This window comes from Vulpes vulpes, chromosome 15 (assembly GCF_048418805.1).
Source record: "Vulpes vulpes isolate BD-2025 chromosome 15, VulVul3, whole genome shotgun sequence".
NCBI lineage: Eukaryota > Metazoa > Chordata > Mammalia > Carnivora > Canidae > Vulpes > Vulpes vulpes.
Window position 1 is genome coordinate 44,130,031 of NC_132794.1, and position 15,530 is coordinate 44,145,560.

The 15,530-nt window shown below is 39.4% G+C and overlaps 1 protein-coding gene across 2 annotated transcripts in view; it reads left to right on the forward strand.

Moving 5' to 3' along the window:
- Nucleotides 1-14,789, forward strand: part of CDIN1 (CDAN1 interacting nuclease 1) — a 229,574-nt gene extending 214,785 nt beyond the window's left edge. For both annotated transcript variants that reach the window (XM_072738212.1, XM_072738213.1), the window contains one exon: nt 11,112-14,789. In XM_072738212.1, coding sequence (XP_072594313.1) covers nt 11,112-11,178 — 67 coding nt within the window. In that variant the 3' untranslated portion in view covers nt 11,179-14,789. The remainder of the gene's footprint in view (nt 1-11,111) is intronic.
- Nucleotides 14,790-15,530: the final 741 nt, after the last annotated feature.

Genomic DNA, 15,530 nt, shown 5'->3' on the forward strand with positions numbered 1-15,530 from the left:
TATTTTTTAAAGGGAAGGTCATTTTGAAATGCTGACATGAAATATAACCAAGTCAATTAAGTAATAACAATTGAAGTTCAGAGTTTAATTGAGGGCCAAACATGAAGCCAATGACCATTAACCTAAAGTGGCCATGAATTCCCCCTGCAAACTGCCTTGGCTAAAGGTGTTTCTAGAATAACTAGCACTTTTTTCTTAAAAAAAAAAAAAAATGCCTTTGCCAATCTTATGTCCAACACAGATACGTTCAGAAATAATAATTTAGTGTGTCTATAGTAGACTTCCATTTTTAAGTTTTAACTGAAATTTCTTATAAGGCAAATTAAAATTTATGTAATCAAAACCACCTCTGCAGGAAACCATAGTTTTGTGAGTTAACTGATAGAAGCACCCTTTACTTGACCGTGGCACATTTGTCTCCGTTGTCGACAATCTTTCTTCGTGTAGTTATTTAATGGCAAGATTTCCAACTAAATGATAAGCTCCATGGAGTAGTTTTATTTGCTGCCTAGCCCCCAACGGCCAACAGAGTTTATGGCACAGAGCAGGTGCTCAATGAATATCGAATGAACAAATAACTACAAACTTAACACTAAAAATGTTTTCCTTCGCTTACATTAGAAAACATAATCAGAATCTTTTTTTTTTTCTCATTTTCTTAGCTGAAAACTGTATTTACTGGAATGTGAGAATAGCATCATACATGTTGGTATTAAACAATTACTTTAGAAACTCCCAATCTCAAAGCAGGTTCATTAACCAGAGTATCTTAGGATGCATACTTAGTTTTAAGGAGAGTTCATGTGATCTCATTCCATTTACCTTCAAGCTAGCCCTAGGGCATTGTTTATCCAATATATTTCCAAAGAAATTAGAACATTTAAAAATCGTTTTCTCTTGATGCCTTAGCCTAATTTTTTTTTTTTTTAATCTTTACATTTCTCTGTAAGAAATGGCTTCCTCTAAAATAGAGTCAAGGCCTCAAATGCAAAGGCGTTTCAAAGCCAATTTTGGGATATTCGGTGGAATTCTTAGGTTAGCTGCAAATGGTACTTTCATTTGCTCACTTTTTTGATGCTGAATTGATGGCAAAGTACTTCCTGGCCATAGAAGTGGCTGGCTGGATCAGGAGAGAAGGGTTCTTTGGTCATTCGCCAACAGGATCTGACTTTGAAGAGACCACACTGTCCATGAACTGCTCCGCGGGCATTTCCCTGTTAGTCATTAAATCAGACGTTATCATTTGAAGATCCTAAGCATTTGGCATATTTCCTTGTATTTTGGAAACTTGTAACACAAAAGGAACTGGAACTTACACATTCTTCTTTGCCAGTTTCCCAGGACTTAATTTGTTGGGGCTATTTGGTACAGGATCCCTTCTACTAGTGTCTGGAGAGAAGCGACACCCAGTTCTCTCTGAGATAGTCCTGAGACTGAGTCCTCTCTGGCTCTATGTGGTATTTCTTTCTTCTATTTCTAGCATGTAGGCTATTCAAAACACAGCTATTTGAGTCCCTAATGTATGTTTAAAAGTGTTTCAGTGCTGTGGGGAATTTTAAAATATGCAAGAAGAGGTGGTTCTTGAAAAAAGTCATTATCAAAATGAAAACAAAAGGTTTGAAAATTTCAGAATAATCAGTCAAGGTGTAATAGGGAAAGAGGCAACACTTTGAGGAATTTCGTAAGATATTTTAATTCTAGAATATAGACAGTAAATCATGTTCTCTTTGGTTATGGCAGCTGTGTTTGCTGCTAAGAATTCTGAGACTGAGTTCAGCTCAGCAGGAAATAGAGGTATGATCAGTTATGGGCACTGGTTTTGAATGGGCAGTGATCACATAGTTGCCACATATTTCTAATTTCTGCCCTAAGCCATTCATATTTAGTGCAAGTATGAATAGATTTGACCCATTTGGAAAGGAACTCATGATCTTGTTCATCAGCCTGAGCAATAAAGAAGCAGGAACATTTTCTACAGGGCCTATGACATCAAGTGAACTATCTGTTCTTGGCTAAAGTCTATTTAGGAATTCATTTATAAGCTAAATATGTCCATAGGAATAGGACTTAAAAACTCAAACAGTGGAAGGACATAGATAATTATTACTTCCGGCAAACATCTACAAGTTAAAAGACATTTTTGATGGAAAAACAAGGGCAGGGGGTGGGGTGTCTCTATTTTGGCCTCTGCCCAAGGATCTTGAGAGATTTGAGGATTATCTTCAGTTAGATAGTCTTACATATTTCTGAGGTGTTTTGTTTGTCAGTAAAACCGGGCTGGGGTTTCAAGGTCAGCTGCAGACTATGCCTTCTCCTTCATGGTCTTGATATCCTCTAGGTATCCCTTCCCTACATAGTCTATGCATTTCTCTAAGGTCATGATTATATATTTGTAATATTTGTTGTAAGATGCGCTTCCAAAAAAAAGTATTAAATTTTTTTCTAGGATAGAGGAGATGGGTATGCTTTACCTGGTAATGCAGTTTTTGTTAATATACTTACCATTAAGCCATAAATAATCTTCCTAATCCAGTTTTACTTGTGTCAGTTTATTAATTTGAACAGCTAAAATAATAACTATCATTACACACAGATAATTAGTAGATAAAAGTCGAAAAATATTTTATTTCTTGCTCCTTTGACTAGAAGTATCCATCCTGGTTTTCAAAGTTAGAATTTTTTATGAAGTGTTTTGTAATAAAAAAAAATTCAATAACAGAATAATCAAAAAGCAGAACAATGAAAGAGGTGGCAAAGTGGACATGAGTGCTCTGCATGGAAATGTAAAACTCAGGCTTTTGGTAACTGATTTTCCTCTTGCTCCCCCACCATCCTTGAAAGTGTTTTGCAATGACAGGGTTTTTTTAAAAAAGAGCAGAACAGGGGTGTGGAGTGAGCAAAGAAGCTCACATGAAAACTGAATTGCATTTTCCAGCAGCTCCCTGACAATTCCCTAAGAGGTGTGTGGAAGTAAAACTGAACTATTAGGGAACATGAGACCAGTTTGACTACATAGACTATGAAAATTTTAGAATTGAAGGGACCAGAGGTTTCATTGCGTCGAAGAAAAAAATTGTAGTCTGCAGAGGTTATGTGACTCGCCCAAGGTCATGTGGCTAACTAATTAGGGGCAGAACCAGAATCTGTCTCTCCTAGCCTCCTGCCCACTGTCCCTTGCACCAAAGGGTTAACAATTTATTCTGGAAGGAATTTCCAGTACCTTAGTTACATTCATTATTTACAAAGTAAAGGATCATAGTGTATTTTTAAATGAACATTGTGAACCTTAGTTTTTGCCCTGCCCTGATATCCTAATCTCTATTGAAGAAATCAGCTGGCGTTTTAACAACTAATTCTCCTCACACCTGCACTTGAGTAACTAAAACTCTTATTGTTTGGTGGCAGTTTCTATACATTGCCCTTTGGTCTAAGGATGTGCCACTAGGAATGAATCTGGAAGCTTCTTAAGACTTCTTTTCCCTCTGGCCAATTTACATGTTCATCTGATTTTTTCCTTCCATTGTAAAAATGTCACAGATGTTATGTTTACCGTCTTCTCTTCCTATAAGGATAAGCCAATACTTACACCAACAATAACTCATGAACTTCTCTGATCATCCCCAAAAATGGTTAGCATATAATAATCTCAACCTGTACTCCATAGAACCTGATGACTCACACATGCTTTGACAACACACTGGATTCCCTGCTTATCCACTTACTGATAAGCAAACTCTCTAAAACCCTCAGTTCCTTCATTTGTCAAATGGAAATGAAATAATACCTATCACCTAGGACTACTATGAGGATTAAATAAGATTAGTACGTAATGCATCATAAATCATAGCCCTAATAAAACTAGTATCCTATATTCTAATTCTGTTATACATTGTGTAATTAATATTACTACTACCATAGAAGGATCCATTTAATAAATGATGTACACCATTAAAAATGTGCATTTTCCATGCTAATGTAGAAATGAGTAGAACACAGATAGCTTGGCTTATTTAATACTTTCCTAAAATTCATTCAGAAAAAGTCATTTTTCCAGAAGTTAAGAGACCGACAGAACCAGACCCCCCTTTGAAAGTGGGCATATGTTTAGTTGATTGTTTGCACAGACAGACGTCTAGTTTAGCATTCTTCTGCTCCAGAAGAGGAGCTTGGAGGACGTGAACCCGTGTTTCTTTTGAGAGTGACTGTGGCCTTTGCCATAAAGACAACTTGGGCAGCAGGGTAAGAAAGCAGCCAGGCCCAGATCCACTGCACACCAGATGAGCCCTGAAAAATGCAGGGGCTTGTTACATGTAGCAATCCCCTTGTTTCTTTAAGGGGATTGAGATATTCTCCGGGCCACTGTTAATTCAGTGAAAGAAAGCATAAAATACTATTTGAATTTGATCTTTAGAGAAACAAACAAAGCTAAGCTAAAGGAATTTGGGGAAATTACTACTTTGTTCCTGGATTTTTTTTTTCCCTCTGATTGATGTTTGTAACACCATTTGGGGCGGCTTTTTAAAAGACATGACTTTTGCCAGCACACCACCTCTAAAAATAAACCTCATTAGATCACAGGCAAACTGAACAACTTTTAAACAATTGAGCAAGTACTGATGCTCCCCTCTCAAAACACAGGCCAATATCCCAACATGTTGGAGGCAGTCTGGAGCAGATTCTCTTTGGCAACAGAAAAATACTACAACAATAATGCTGAGCATGGAAAGTGTGGCTCTCACCTGGGAGCTTGACAATATTTTGCAAATAATTAACTACTCTTTGCAGTACCCCTGCCAGGTTGGATAAGTGCCCTTATGTCAGTACCAGAGGAGCTAATGACCTATGCTTTTTGTAGAAGTTGCTTACTTCCTCATAACAAGAAAGAAAACTTGAAAAGATGCTCTTTCTGAAGGGAATGATTTGTCTCTCCATACTATTTATTGTCAGAAAACTGAAAAACGATTTTAAAATAGATATTAAAATGTATGTCTACCCAATCATGAAAATGAAATTGTAGCGTCAGTTGCCCAGGTAGACTGGTTGTCAACTCCCTGAGAATGTCTTCCCCTTGTTTGTTAGTAAGATCTAATGGAACACCAGGAGACAAAGTTCTGAAACGTGGTGTCTGCAAGCTCCCAAGTACTGCTCCCTCCACACGCCTAGCCTCCACTGTGGAGTTAGAGCAACCAAAAGGGAATAGTGAACATGGCAAGTTTTCCTAGAACCCTTCTGGCCCCATTTCTTTCCCATGTGTTACAGAAATTATAAAAGGGAGAACTGAAAAATCTTTTTACTCAAAAATAGTGAAAGCAGCAGAACAAAATAAACGGTTCTTAAGAATGACTTTGTAGGGACACCTGGGTGGCTCAGCAGTTGGGCATCTGCCTTCGGCGCAGGGCATGATCCTGGGGTCCTGAGATTGAGTCCCGCATCTGGCCTGCTTCTCCCTCTGCCTATGTCTCTGCCTCTCTCTCTCTCTCTCTCTCTCTCTCTCTCTCTCTGTCTCTCATGAATAAATAAATAAAATCTAAAAAAAAAAAAAAAAAAAAGAAAGAAAGAAAGAAAAAACTTTGTAATGCTCCCATTTTAGCATGGCAGGCTGTGTGATATAAAGACAATCCAAGGTTGCCTGCGTGGCTCAGTACATTGAGCGTCCAACTCTTGATTTCAGTTCAGGTCATGATCTCAAGGTTATGGGATCAAGCCTTGCATCAGGCTCTGCCCTCAGCAGGGAGTCTGCTTAAGATTCTCTCCCTCTGCTCCTCCCCTGACTTCCCTCCCACTCATATGTATGTGTGTGCTCTCTCTCGCTCTCTCTCTCTTTCTCTCTCTCAAATAAAATCTTTTTTAAAAATAATAGTAAAGATAATCCAGATGCTCTCATTAACTGAATTTGAAAATTTCAAATGATTTGCATTGGATTCAACCTAGTGTCCTATCTTATTAAAAACATGAAGCCTGGAAAAAAACAACAACGGTCCTGCAATGGCTTGATCTAATCATTACCTGAAATTGATCTGAGTTTGCTGCTCACTGATGTCAGATTACACAGTCACCAAAATAGTCCGTTCGTTCCTTCTAACTAGCACAGAAACATTTGTTGAGAGAGCTGGAGATGGGATGAGGAAGGGTGTCTTCCCTGCTATGGAAACCATAACTCCCCATATGCTGAAATTGGAGGCTCACCAGAGACAGCCTGATGGGCCCCCTCCATCTAGAGTGGAGTCAATGTTGCTACCCTGGGGATGTGGGGCCTGGAGTCCATTCTAGAGAAGCCAACAGGCCCTCAGGATAAACATTCATACAAGAAATTATCTGTTCCTGGGTGCGTATAGGAGAGGGAACATGCGGCAAACAAAAACTGATTGTCTACACAAACACACACACCCCTTCATCCTTTCTAGCAGTACAATTTTTTTAAAAAAGATTTTATTTATTCATGAGAGACCCAGAGAGAGAGAGGCAGAGACACAAGCAGAGGGAAGAGCACACTCCCTGCAGGAGCCCGATGTGGGACTCGATCCCGGGCCTCCAAGATCATGCCCTGGGCCGAAGGCAGATGCTCAACCACTGAGCCACACAGGCATCCCTCTAGCAGTACAATTTTTATCAAGAACTGGAGGCAGATGCTTTATCAGGGCACAGGTGGACTGGCCTGATGATGCACTGGCAGCACCACTGTAGCCACTGAGCAGCAAGGAAACACCTATTGTAAAGTTTCAGAGAAACCTTTTCTTCCCTGATGAAGGAAACCCCCTTTTCTGCCATCCTTCTTTCTTTAGCTATCAAGATGGCATGGTCGAGCTACAGTAGCCATCTGGTGATCATAAGGAAAAGGCAAAAGAAACCACCAGAGCCAAAAGAAAGGGAGCCGCTGGCTGAGTCCAGGTCAGTACTGCCAAACTCTTCTTGTGACAACTGGCACCTCTTAGGTGTCCTGTTACTTGCACCCAAAAGCATCCCTAACTGACAAGGGACTCTTTTGGATTCTTATACTAGGGCTCTTGGTGATCCCTTATGTGTACTGCCAGAGAAACTTGGTTGAGATGTCTAACGAAGTTACTGATTGCTCAATGCCTACCTAGAAACACCGAGCCCCATGCAGGCTAAAACTCTCAAGAGGGCTGGGATAGAAGCTACTTCTCCTCAGAGGGGATAAACCCAGCGATTTATTATGCAGCACTCTCAGCAAATACACCCTACCGTAGAACTCCGGAAAAATCTGTCCAGCATCTCTGCTAGAACTGAAGCCTCCAGGGACATCATCATTAAAATGAGTTGTAGAAAACAGAAGACCCCCTTAGAGAACTGTGGATAGAAACTCGTAGCCACACACTTATTTTGGATGACCCTTCCCACCACTCCCCACAAAATAGCACCGTTTTTACTGAAATACTCAAATGAATACATTAGCTAAGTGTCCCTTTCTATCTTTGCCAGCACATCTAAACTGTAACAGTGACAAGGACGGCACCTTGTCATTAATATACACCTATTAAAACAAGGATGATCAATTGCAAAAGAGAAAATAGAGCCTAGTCACGGAACCCAGCAGTACAGCTGGCAGACACCTGGCTTCCAATCATAGAACCAACTCTGACAAGCTGTCTGGGTCAGCCAGTTACTCAAGCTTGTCTGGCCCCGCTTTCCTCATCTGTAACAATGGTTCTTCCTGCATACTGAGCTGCAAAGATTAAAGCCTGTCTGTATACATTGAGTACTTTTAACAGGCCCTGGCTCCTAGTATATACTCAATAAATGTTAACTCTCATATTACCCCTTTTCCATATTGGGGACACTGTGGCTCACAGAGGTTAATTTGTCCAGGGTTGGGCAGCCCGGGTGGCTCAGCGGGTTAGCGCCGCCTTCAGCCCAGGGCCTGATCCTGGAGACCCGGGATCAAGTCCCATGTCGGGCTCCCTGCATGGAGCCTGCTTCTCCCTCTGCCTGTGTCTCTGCCTCTCTGTGTCTCTCTTGAATAAATAAATAAAACTTTTTTTAAAAAATTGTCCAGGGTTTCCCAGGCAGTAAGTAATAAAAATGTGTCAAAATGTCTAATTTAAGTAATGTGACTGTAATTTATCTGTTATACTACTTTAGGTGATAAACATAACTAATATTCACCAACCTCAGATGCTCCTCCACTGCTTGAATGCACAGCAGAGGACACTTTCCAGATATAGGTCCATGTTACCCATCCTGGCTGAGGTAAAGTGAACGGGTGAGCTCTGACAGTGAGGCAGTGAAAAGCCCTGTGGGATTCTCCATTTCTCTCTCTTGTCTTGCTGTACAACCCCAGCGAAGTTCGAGAGGTTGAATCTCCACCATTGGAGGCTCTGAGAGACAAAATAGAACAACTCACAGTCCGCCACCACCACCACCCAACCTGAGACAGAAATAAACGCTCATGCTCAGTCACTGAGATTTGGGGGTTGTAACCATACCATCGGCCTACTCTATCTCAACAGAGAGAGAGCAAAATTTCCAAATTTTGTGTAAAAGAGTATTGATTCCAGGGGCTTATCAGGGATCACTCCTGGTAATTTTGAGGGGGGGGGTTCATCTAATGTTATAACTGTTCTAATGAGCCATTAAAAAAAGTTCATGAACATTATCCTATAGCTTAATTTTCTTTTTTCTTTTTTTTTTTTTTTTTAAATTTTTATTTATTTATGATAGTCACACAGAGAAAGAGAGAGAGAGAGAGGTAGAAACACAGGCAGAGGGAGAAGCAGGCTCCATGCACCGGGAGCCCGACGTGGGATTCGATCCCGGGTCTCCAGGATCGCACCCTGGGCCAAAGGCAGGCGCCAAACCACTGCGCCACCCAGGGATCCCTATAGCTTAATTTTCTAAGTAATAATCATGCTGCAAACCTACAGGACAAAGATAAATAATTATGAATTTTATAAGTAAATATAGCTCATAATTATAATATCCAAGAAAGCCGTAATATCATTGCTTCACTTTTTTTTCCAGGATTTCTGAGAAAAATCTGTTTTAAGAATTATCCTGATCTTTTGGGTTTTCAAAAGACTGTTAACCCTGCATGTAGGCAATCTTCAAGCAAGAATTAGCATAAATTGTTTTTATTTTCTCCAGACCTAGAACCTAAAAATTTGAATCTTAAAAATAGATTAATCTTCTGAAGACATGGTTAAGAAATGAAAGCATAAGCCACAGTCTAGAATAAAATATTTGCTAACCCTATCTGACAAGAACTCCTATCCATAATATTTTAAAACTCTCAAAACTCAATACTAAGAAAATAACTCCATAAACAAAAAAGAAAATTGAGAAAAAATTTGAGCAGTCCTTTCACCAGTGAAGAGATATACCTTATGAGCACGTGAAGGGATGTTCAGCAACGCTTGTCATTAGGAAGACACAAATAAATATCATTTGAAATCCCACTACGCACCTACTAGAATAGCTCAAATAAAAAACTGACACTACTGAGGGAGGCTATGGAGCAATTGCCACGCTTCTACATTGCTGCTGTACATGCAAAACAGTATAGCCAACTGGGTGAACAATTTGGCAATTTCTTATAAAATCAAATGCATACCAGATAACCTAGCAATTCCACTCCTAGACATTTACCCAAGAGAAATGAAGACCAATGCTTTCACAGGAACCTCTTCCCCATCATTCATAGCAATGTTATTCATAATTGCCAAAAGCTTGCAATAAACCAAATATCCTCAGCTTTGGGATGAACAAACTGTGGTATATCCATGCAATGGAATACTACTTAATAATAGAAAGGATCCAACTTCAGGTGCAAACCACAATATAGATAAATCTCAAGAGAATTATGCTAAGTTAAAGAAGCCAGATCTAAAAGACCATATACTGGTTAACTCCATTTATATAGTATTTTGGAAAAGACAAAACTTTAGGAATAGAAATGGATGATCGCTGGGGGCTAGGGTGGAGGGAAGGAAGCTGGCTACACAAGGGGGCATGAGAGACCTTTTTAGGATGTTAGAAATATTCTCTGTTAATTCTGGTGGTGGTTGCATGAATCTGTCAAGTGTTAGAATTGTGCCCCTCAAAAGGGTATACTCTTTGTAGGTTACACTTCAAACAATCATTAAAAAAGCAAATTTTTAAAAATTTCAATGAGTTTGTTCTTCAAATGTTGGTAACGTCCTGAAAGTTGATGATAATTGCAATCAGGAAGAAGCTTGTTTATAAAATATTATGTATCTGATCTATACTAACTCTACTTGAAGTGTGTACAGATTTTTTTTTAATTTTTTTTATTATTTATTTATGATCATCACACAGAGAGAGAGAGAGAGAGAGAGAGGCAGAGACATAAGCAGGCTCTATGCACCAGGAGCCTGACGTGGGATTCGATCCTGGGTCTCCAGGATTGCGCCCTGGGCCAAAGGCAGGCGCCAAACCGCTGCGCCACCCAGGGATCCCCTTTTAAAAGTCAAAATTTAGAAGAGTAAATCCCATTCACACAAAAAGAAGCAAAAAAATCTATCTTTAGAGCTCTGGCCAAATATTCATTCCACACAGCACAACAAATATTTGGGGGTATATTGTCTCTGAATCTGTAAAACAGGCAGTTACACAAATTTTCAAGGGCCCTCACACCCATATTGGATCCCCACGTCATCATTACCTTAAAGTATGGTAGAAAATGACCTAAGTCTTTTCTATCTTAGAATAATACCTGGTATGTGATAAAGTGTTAGTTATTTTACTACTTAAATTTCTCCCACTCACCACTATTATGCAAGTGTAATAATATCTGTTGTAGTTGCCTTTGTTAATTGCTTACCCACCAGCCATTCACCATCACGCCTCCTTTTTGTTCATGTATCTGCTGTCCCCTAAATGGCTCTTCCTTCGGAGGAGAGGACCCCAGTCCCAGCCCAAAGAGGCACATCATAATTACACTAAGCCATTCGTGGCACACCCACGCTCCCCCTTCTCTTACCAGTGACTGGTGTAGGCATGGGCATGTGATGCAATTGAACGAAAGAAAATCAAGAGAAAGTCTACTGAAGCATTTGTGGAAAAGAGTTTGTGGTTTTCTTTGCTGATGAAGAATCACAAAAGAGTCCCTTTCCTAATGGTGATATCTGTTTAAGATGCAGGAGCTGCTGCAGCCATCTGGCCACCAGAAGCAGTGCGAGACTACAGACAGACCAACACTGAGATTGAGGAGGCAGAGAGATGGAAAAAGCCTGGCTCTGGTGACATCCCTGAATTCCTGAATCAATCTTAGAACTGCCCTACCTCCACACCTTCTGTTGTCTCAGCTAACAAATTTTCTTTATTTTTTAAGCCAGTTGAGTCAGACTTTTCTGTTACTGGAAGCCAAAATGTTATGATTGATACTTCTATTTACAGCAAATACATTATTTTCCATTGCAAGGATTGGGAAAGCTAAGATCACAGAAAAGTTAGCAGGCCCACATCTATATTTTTTTAAAGATTTTATTTACTTGAAAGAGCACAACCAGAGTGAGTGGGAGAATGAGAAACAGACTCCCTGCTGAGCAGGGAGGCTGACAAGGGGCTGGATTGCAGGGTCCTGGGACCATGACCTGAGCTAAAGGCAGTTGCTTAACCAACTGAGCCACCCAGGCAGCCCCCTACATCTATTTTTTTTTTTAGACCTGGGGCATATAGAATATTTATTTTAGTGATTAAAATTGGATAAAATCCTGGGGGAGCCTGGGTGATGCAGTCAGTTAAGCATCTGACTCTGGGTTTCAGCTCAGGTCATGATCTCAGGGTCATGAGATTGAGCCTGGAGTCGGGTGGGTGTGAAGCCTGCTTATGGTTCTCTTTCCTGCTCCCTCCTCCTGCCCCTCCCCCCTAACTCCTACATGTGCACACACATGCTCTCTTTCTCTCCCTCACTAAAAAAAGAAAAAAAGAAATGGATAAGATATTAATCTTACATGTTTATAAAAGAGGAAACTGGATATGGGGTATATAGGAACTCTGCACTATCTCCTCAACTTTTCTGTAAGTCTAAAATTATTAGTGAGAATTACTTTAAAATAGGAATAAAAATATAGATAGATAAAACAAGGAGCTTTAAAAAATATGAGATTAATTTGCATAGTAATACTTCAAGTGTGAGCAACTTTGAGGGCAAAATCTCTTCACTTACATAGTCCTTTCCATACATCTTCCTACAAAGCTAAGGCACTTCCTAAAAAATGTGTAGGAGAACAGGAATCACTGAGATAAGAAAACAGCCACACTAGAGAGGTAAAGTGACTTGCTGGAGGTCACGTGCTAATTAGAGACAAAGCAAAGAACAGGCCTGGCCTCCCATGAAGGCAGTTTGCTTTTTCCTCTCTTCGTCCACTTGAAATGGCTCGTCTTGACTGACTTGGCATGACTCTTGTAAAAGAGTCTCTTGTAAAAGACTCTTTTGACTCTTTTACGAAAGCTTCTGGGAAAAGAGAATACTCAATTTGGTAGAAAGTATTCAATCTGGTCACAGAGCAATAATTCAAATGCTATGAGGTGAAGAATCTAATTTTTCTCTGTTTTTAAATACCATAACTAGAAAATCAGTTCATTGAGCAAATACCTGCTGCTGTCCCAAACATCCCCGAGGACCTTGACTTTCACCAAACCTTAGCAATTTAACAGTACACTACAACTCAATAAAAAGAAAATGTCCTTTATACATCTCTTTCTCAAGTAGAGCTAACCCTATTTATTAGAAAACATAAACAATGGGCAAAACTATTGTATATAGGTTTCTTTTGACTAATCTCTTCATACAAAATATTCTTATTAAACGGCATTAGTTTAAATGTCTCTACATTAATCTTAAACATGGTAAAGTATGAGCTGAATATTATCCCGTGAGGGTATACCTGAATCACTGATAGACTGTATGAAAACTTTGCATACTGTCATCTGGAAAGTTTCTTTTGACTTAAAAAAAAAAAAGCAGAAGTTATTATATCCACCAGGAGATTGTGAAGAAAAATTAACTCTAGAGTATGAATAACTTCAATTCAACAAAAACTAGTAGGTCATACCAGAGACCATAGCGGGCTGTCTATGCATTTCAAGGAGAAACAGCAACAGCTGAATTGTCATCTCCCTGACAAAGTCTATTGATAGAAGGTTGATCAGTGACAGTGAGCAGAGCTTTGCTATTGACACACTTTGTAGTCCATGTTCTGGCCAGTGGGCTAAAGACTGGGAGGCATTCATCCCAGAGGATATACAGGAAAAGTATATTGGAGCCTTTATTTATTTTTCAATCTCAAAAAAGAAACCCTTAAATTTACTAGCATTTAATATACTAATATTTTACCATACATATGAATGATTTGTAAATAAGTATACACAGTTTAAGAGCATTATGGATAATTTTCTTCCCTGACAGCAGTATATGATCGATACCAGCAGGGATCTATAGGTACCATCTATGAGTTTCCACGATCATTTAATACAAATTACACACTGATTTTTGACATGTGTCTCCAAATATATTGATCTGTTAGACCTTAAGTATTTTCAAGGGACATACTCACTTTTCAGATGTTTGGTCTCCGTTTGTCAACATACGATTATACTATAGGCACCATAATCCCAGAGCATTCAGTTGTTGTATAATATGCCCTTTGTCAATGCCTAGGCATGGTATTTGGAAAATTAGTATACTAGACCACAGAAGGTTTTTTTTTTTCTCTTTAAAAAGCATCCAACTGACTTTATAATTGCAAAATTCACTGCTTTTACATTTCTCCGATCCCACTGGTCATTATCCTATCCACAGGTCAGTAGTGGCATGGTGGCACATTGCTAAAATGAGAAGACAGAAAATAAATAAGTAAATCAATAAATGAACATAACAATTTTCAATGGTGATAAGGGCTGTGGGGAAAAAAGAGACTAGGGATATGTGACAGATAATACATGGTTGAGAGAGTGGGCTCTTTAGCTTAGATTATGTGTCCAAAGAAGGTGACCTACAGTGAAGACCTAAATGAGGAGAAGGAGCTATTTCTGCAAAACTCAGACAGAGCATTCCATGCAGAGGGTAAAGGCCCTGAGACAGGAACAGTCTGCCCTGTTTCAAAATGACAGGTAGGCCTGTGGCCAGATAAAGCGAGCACGGAGGGACAAAGAAGAAACCTAGGCAGGGGCAAGCCTGTATGGCGAAGTGTTGAGATTTTACTGAGTGCAATTGAAAGCCCTTGAAGGATATTATGCAGAGAAGTGACCTGATCTGATTTACATTTTTAAAAATTACTCTGGCTGCTATGAGGCAAATAGGTTTTAGGGAAAAGAGAATCAAAAATTAGGCAAGAATCAGCATTATTCACAATGTTCAAAAGGTGGAAGCAACCCAAGGGTCCATCAGTGGATGAACAGGCAAGCAAAATGAAGTATATACATACACTGGAATATTATTCTATCTCATAAAGGAAGGAAATTCTGACACATGCTACAACATAGATGAAACCTGAGGACATTATGCTAAGCCAGTCACAAAAGAAAAAAATCCTGTGTGATTCAATTTACATGAGGTATCTAGAGTAGTCAAATTCAGAGACCAAAAGTAGAATGGTTCTTCCATAAGATATGAGGAGGGGAGGTTGGGGAACTTACTTAATGGGTCCAGAGTTTCAATGTATGAAGATGGAAAAGTTCTGAAGATGGATTGTGGTTGATGGTTGTACAGCAAGGTGAATACTCAGTGCCACTGAACTGTACACTTAAAAATGGTTGAAATGGTGAATTTTATGTATATTAACCACAATAAAAAAGTTGAGAATAAAAAATAGGCAAAGAATGATGGCTTGAACTAGAAGATTAGGAGTGGATAGACAAAAGGTATAGTTTGGAACTAGGACAGAGGGGACCTGTGGACAGTTTGGAGAGGCAAAAAAGAACAGTGAGGAGAAGAAAAAAAAACTCAAGGATGGCTTCTAGGGTTTTTACTTGATCTAGTGGATAGATGGTGATACTATTCACAGAGCTGAGGGTGGCTTGTAATGGAGGTGGAGACAGGGATGGGGTAGAAATCTAGAGTTCTGATTTGGGTATACTAGGTTTGAGATGCCTCCTAGATGACAACCAAGCATAGGTGTTAAGTTGACAGTTGAATATTTTGTCTGGAGGTCGAAGGGAAGGCAGTGCTGGAGACAGGAGTCTGAGAGTCATTAGTATGTAAAACTCTGAGAAATGTGTAGTCAGAGAAGTTGACCTTGCCATTCCACTTAGCTCAACAACTCACCATATGTTATGTAATCCAAGAAAGTTGAATGGCTTTGAACATAAAATAATTTCTTTCTGTAGACAAGAGAATGTTAAGAGGAGAATAAAAGTTTTCACGAAGCCCCTGAGGAAGTGTTCAACCTCCCCACGGTTGAGTAGTTGTGTAGAAATGTTTATGGTCTTCCAGATTTCTTCTACTCTGTAGTTCTCAGTACTGCCTTGTGACGATAGCTAACTCTTATATGTAGATGTCAATTTTCTGACACACGTGGAAGATGTCTCAAAGTGAAGAACATATTATTTGT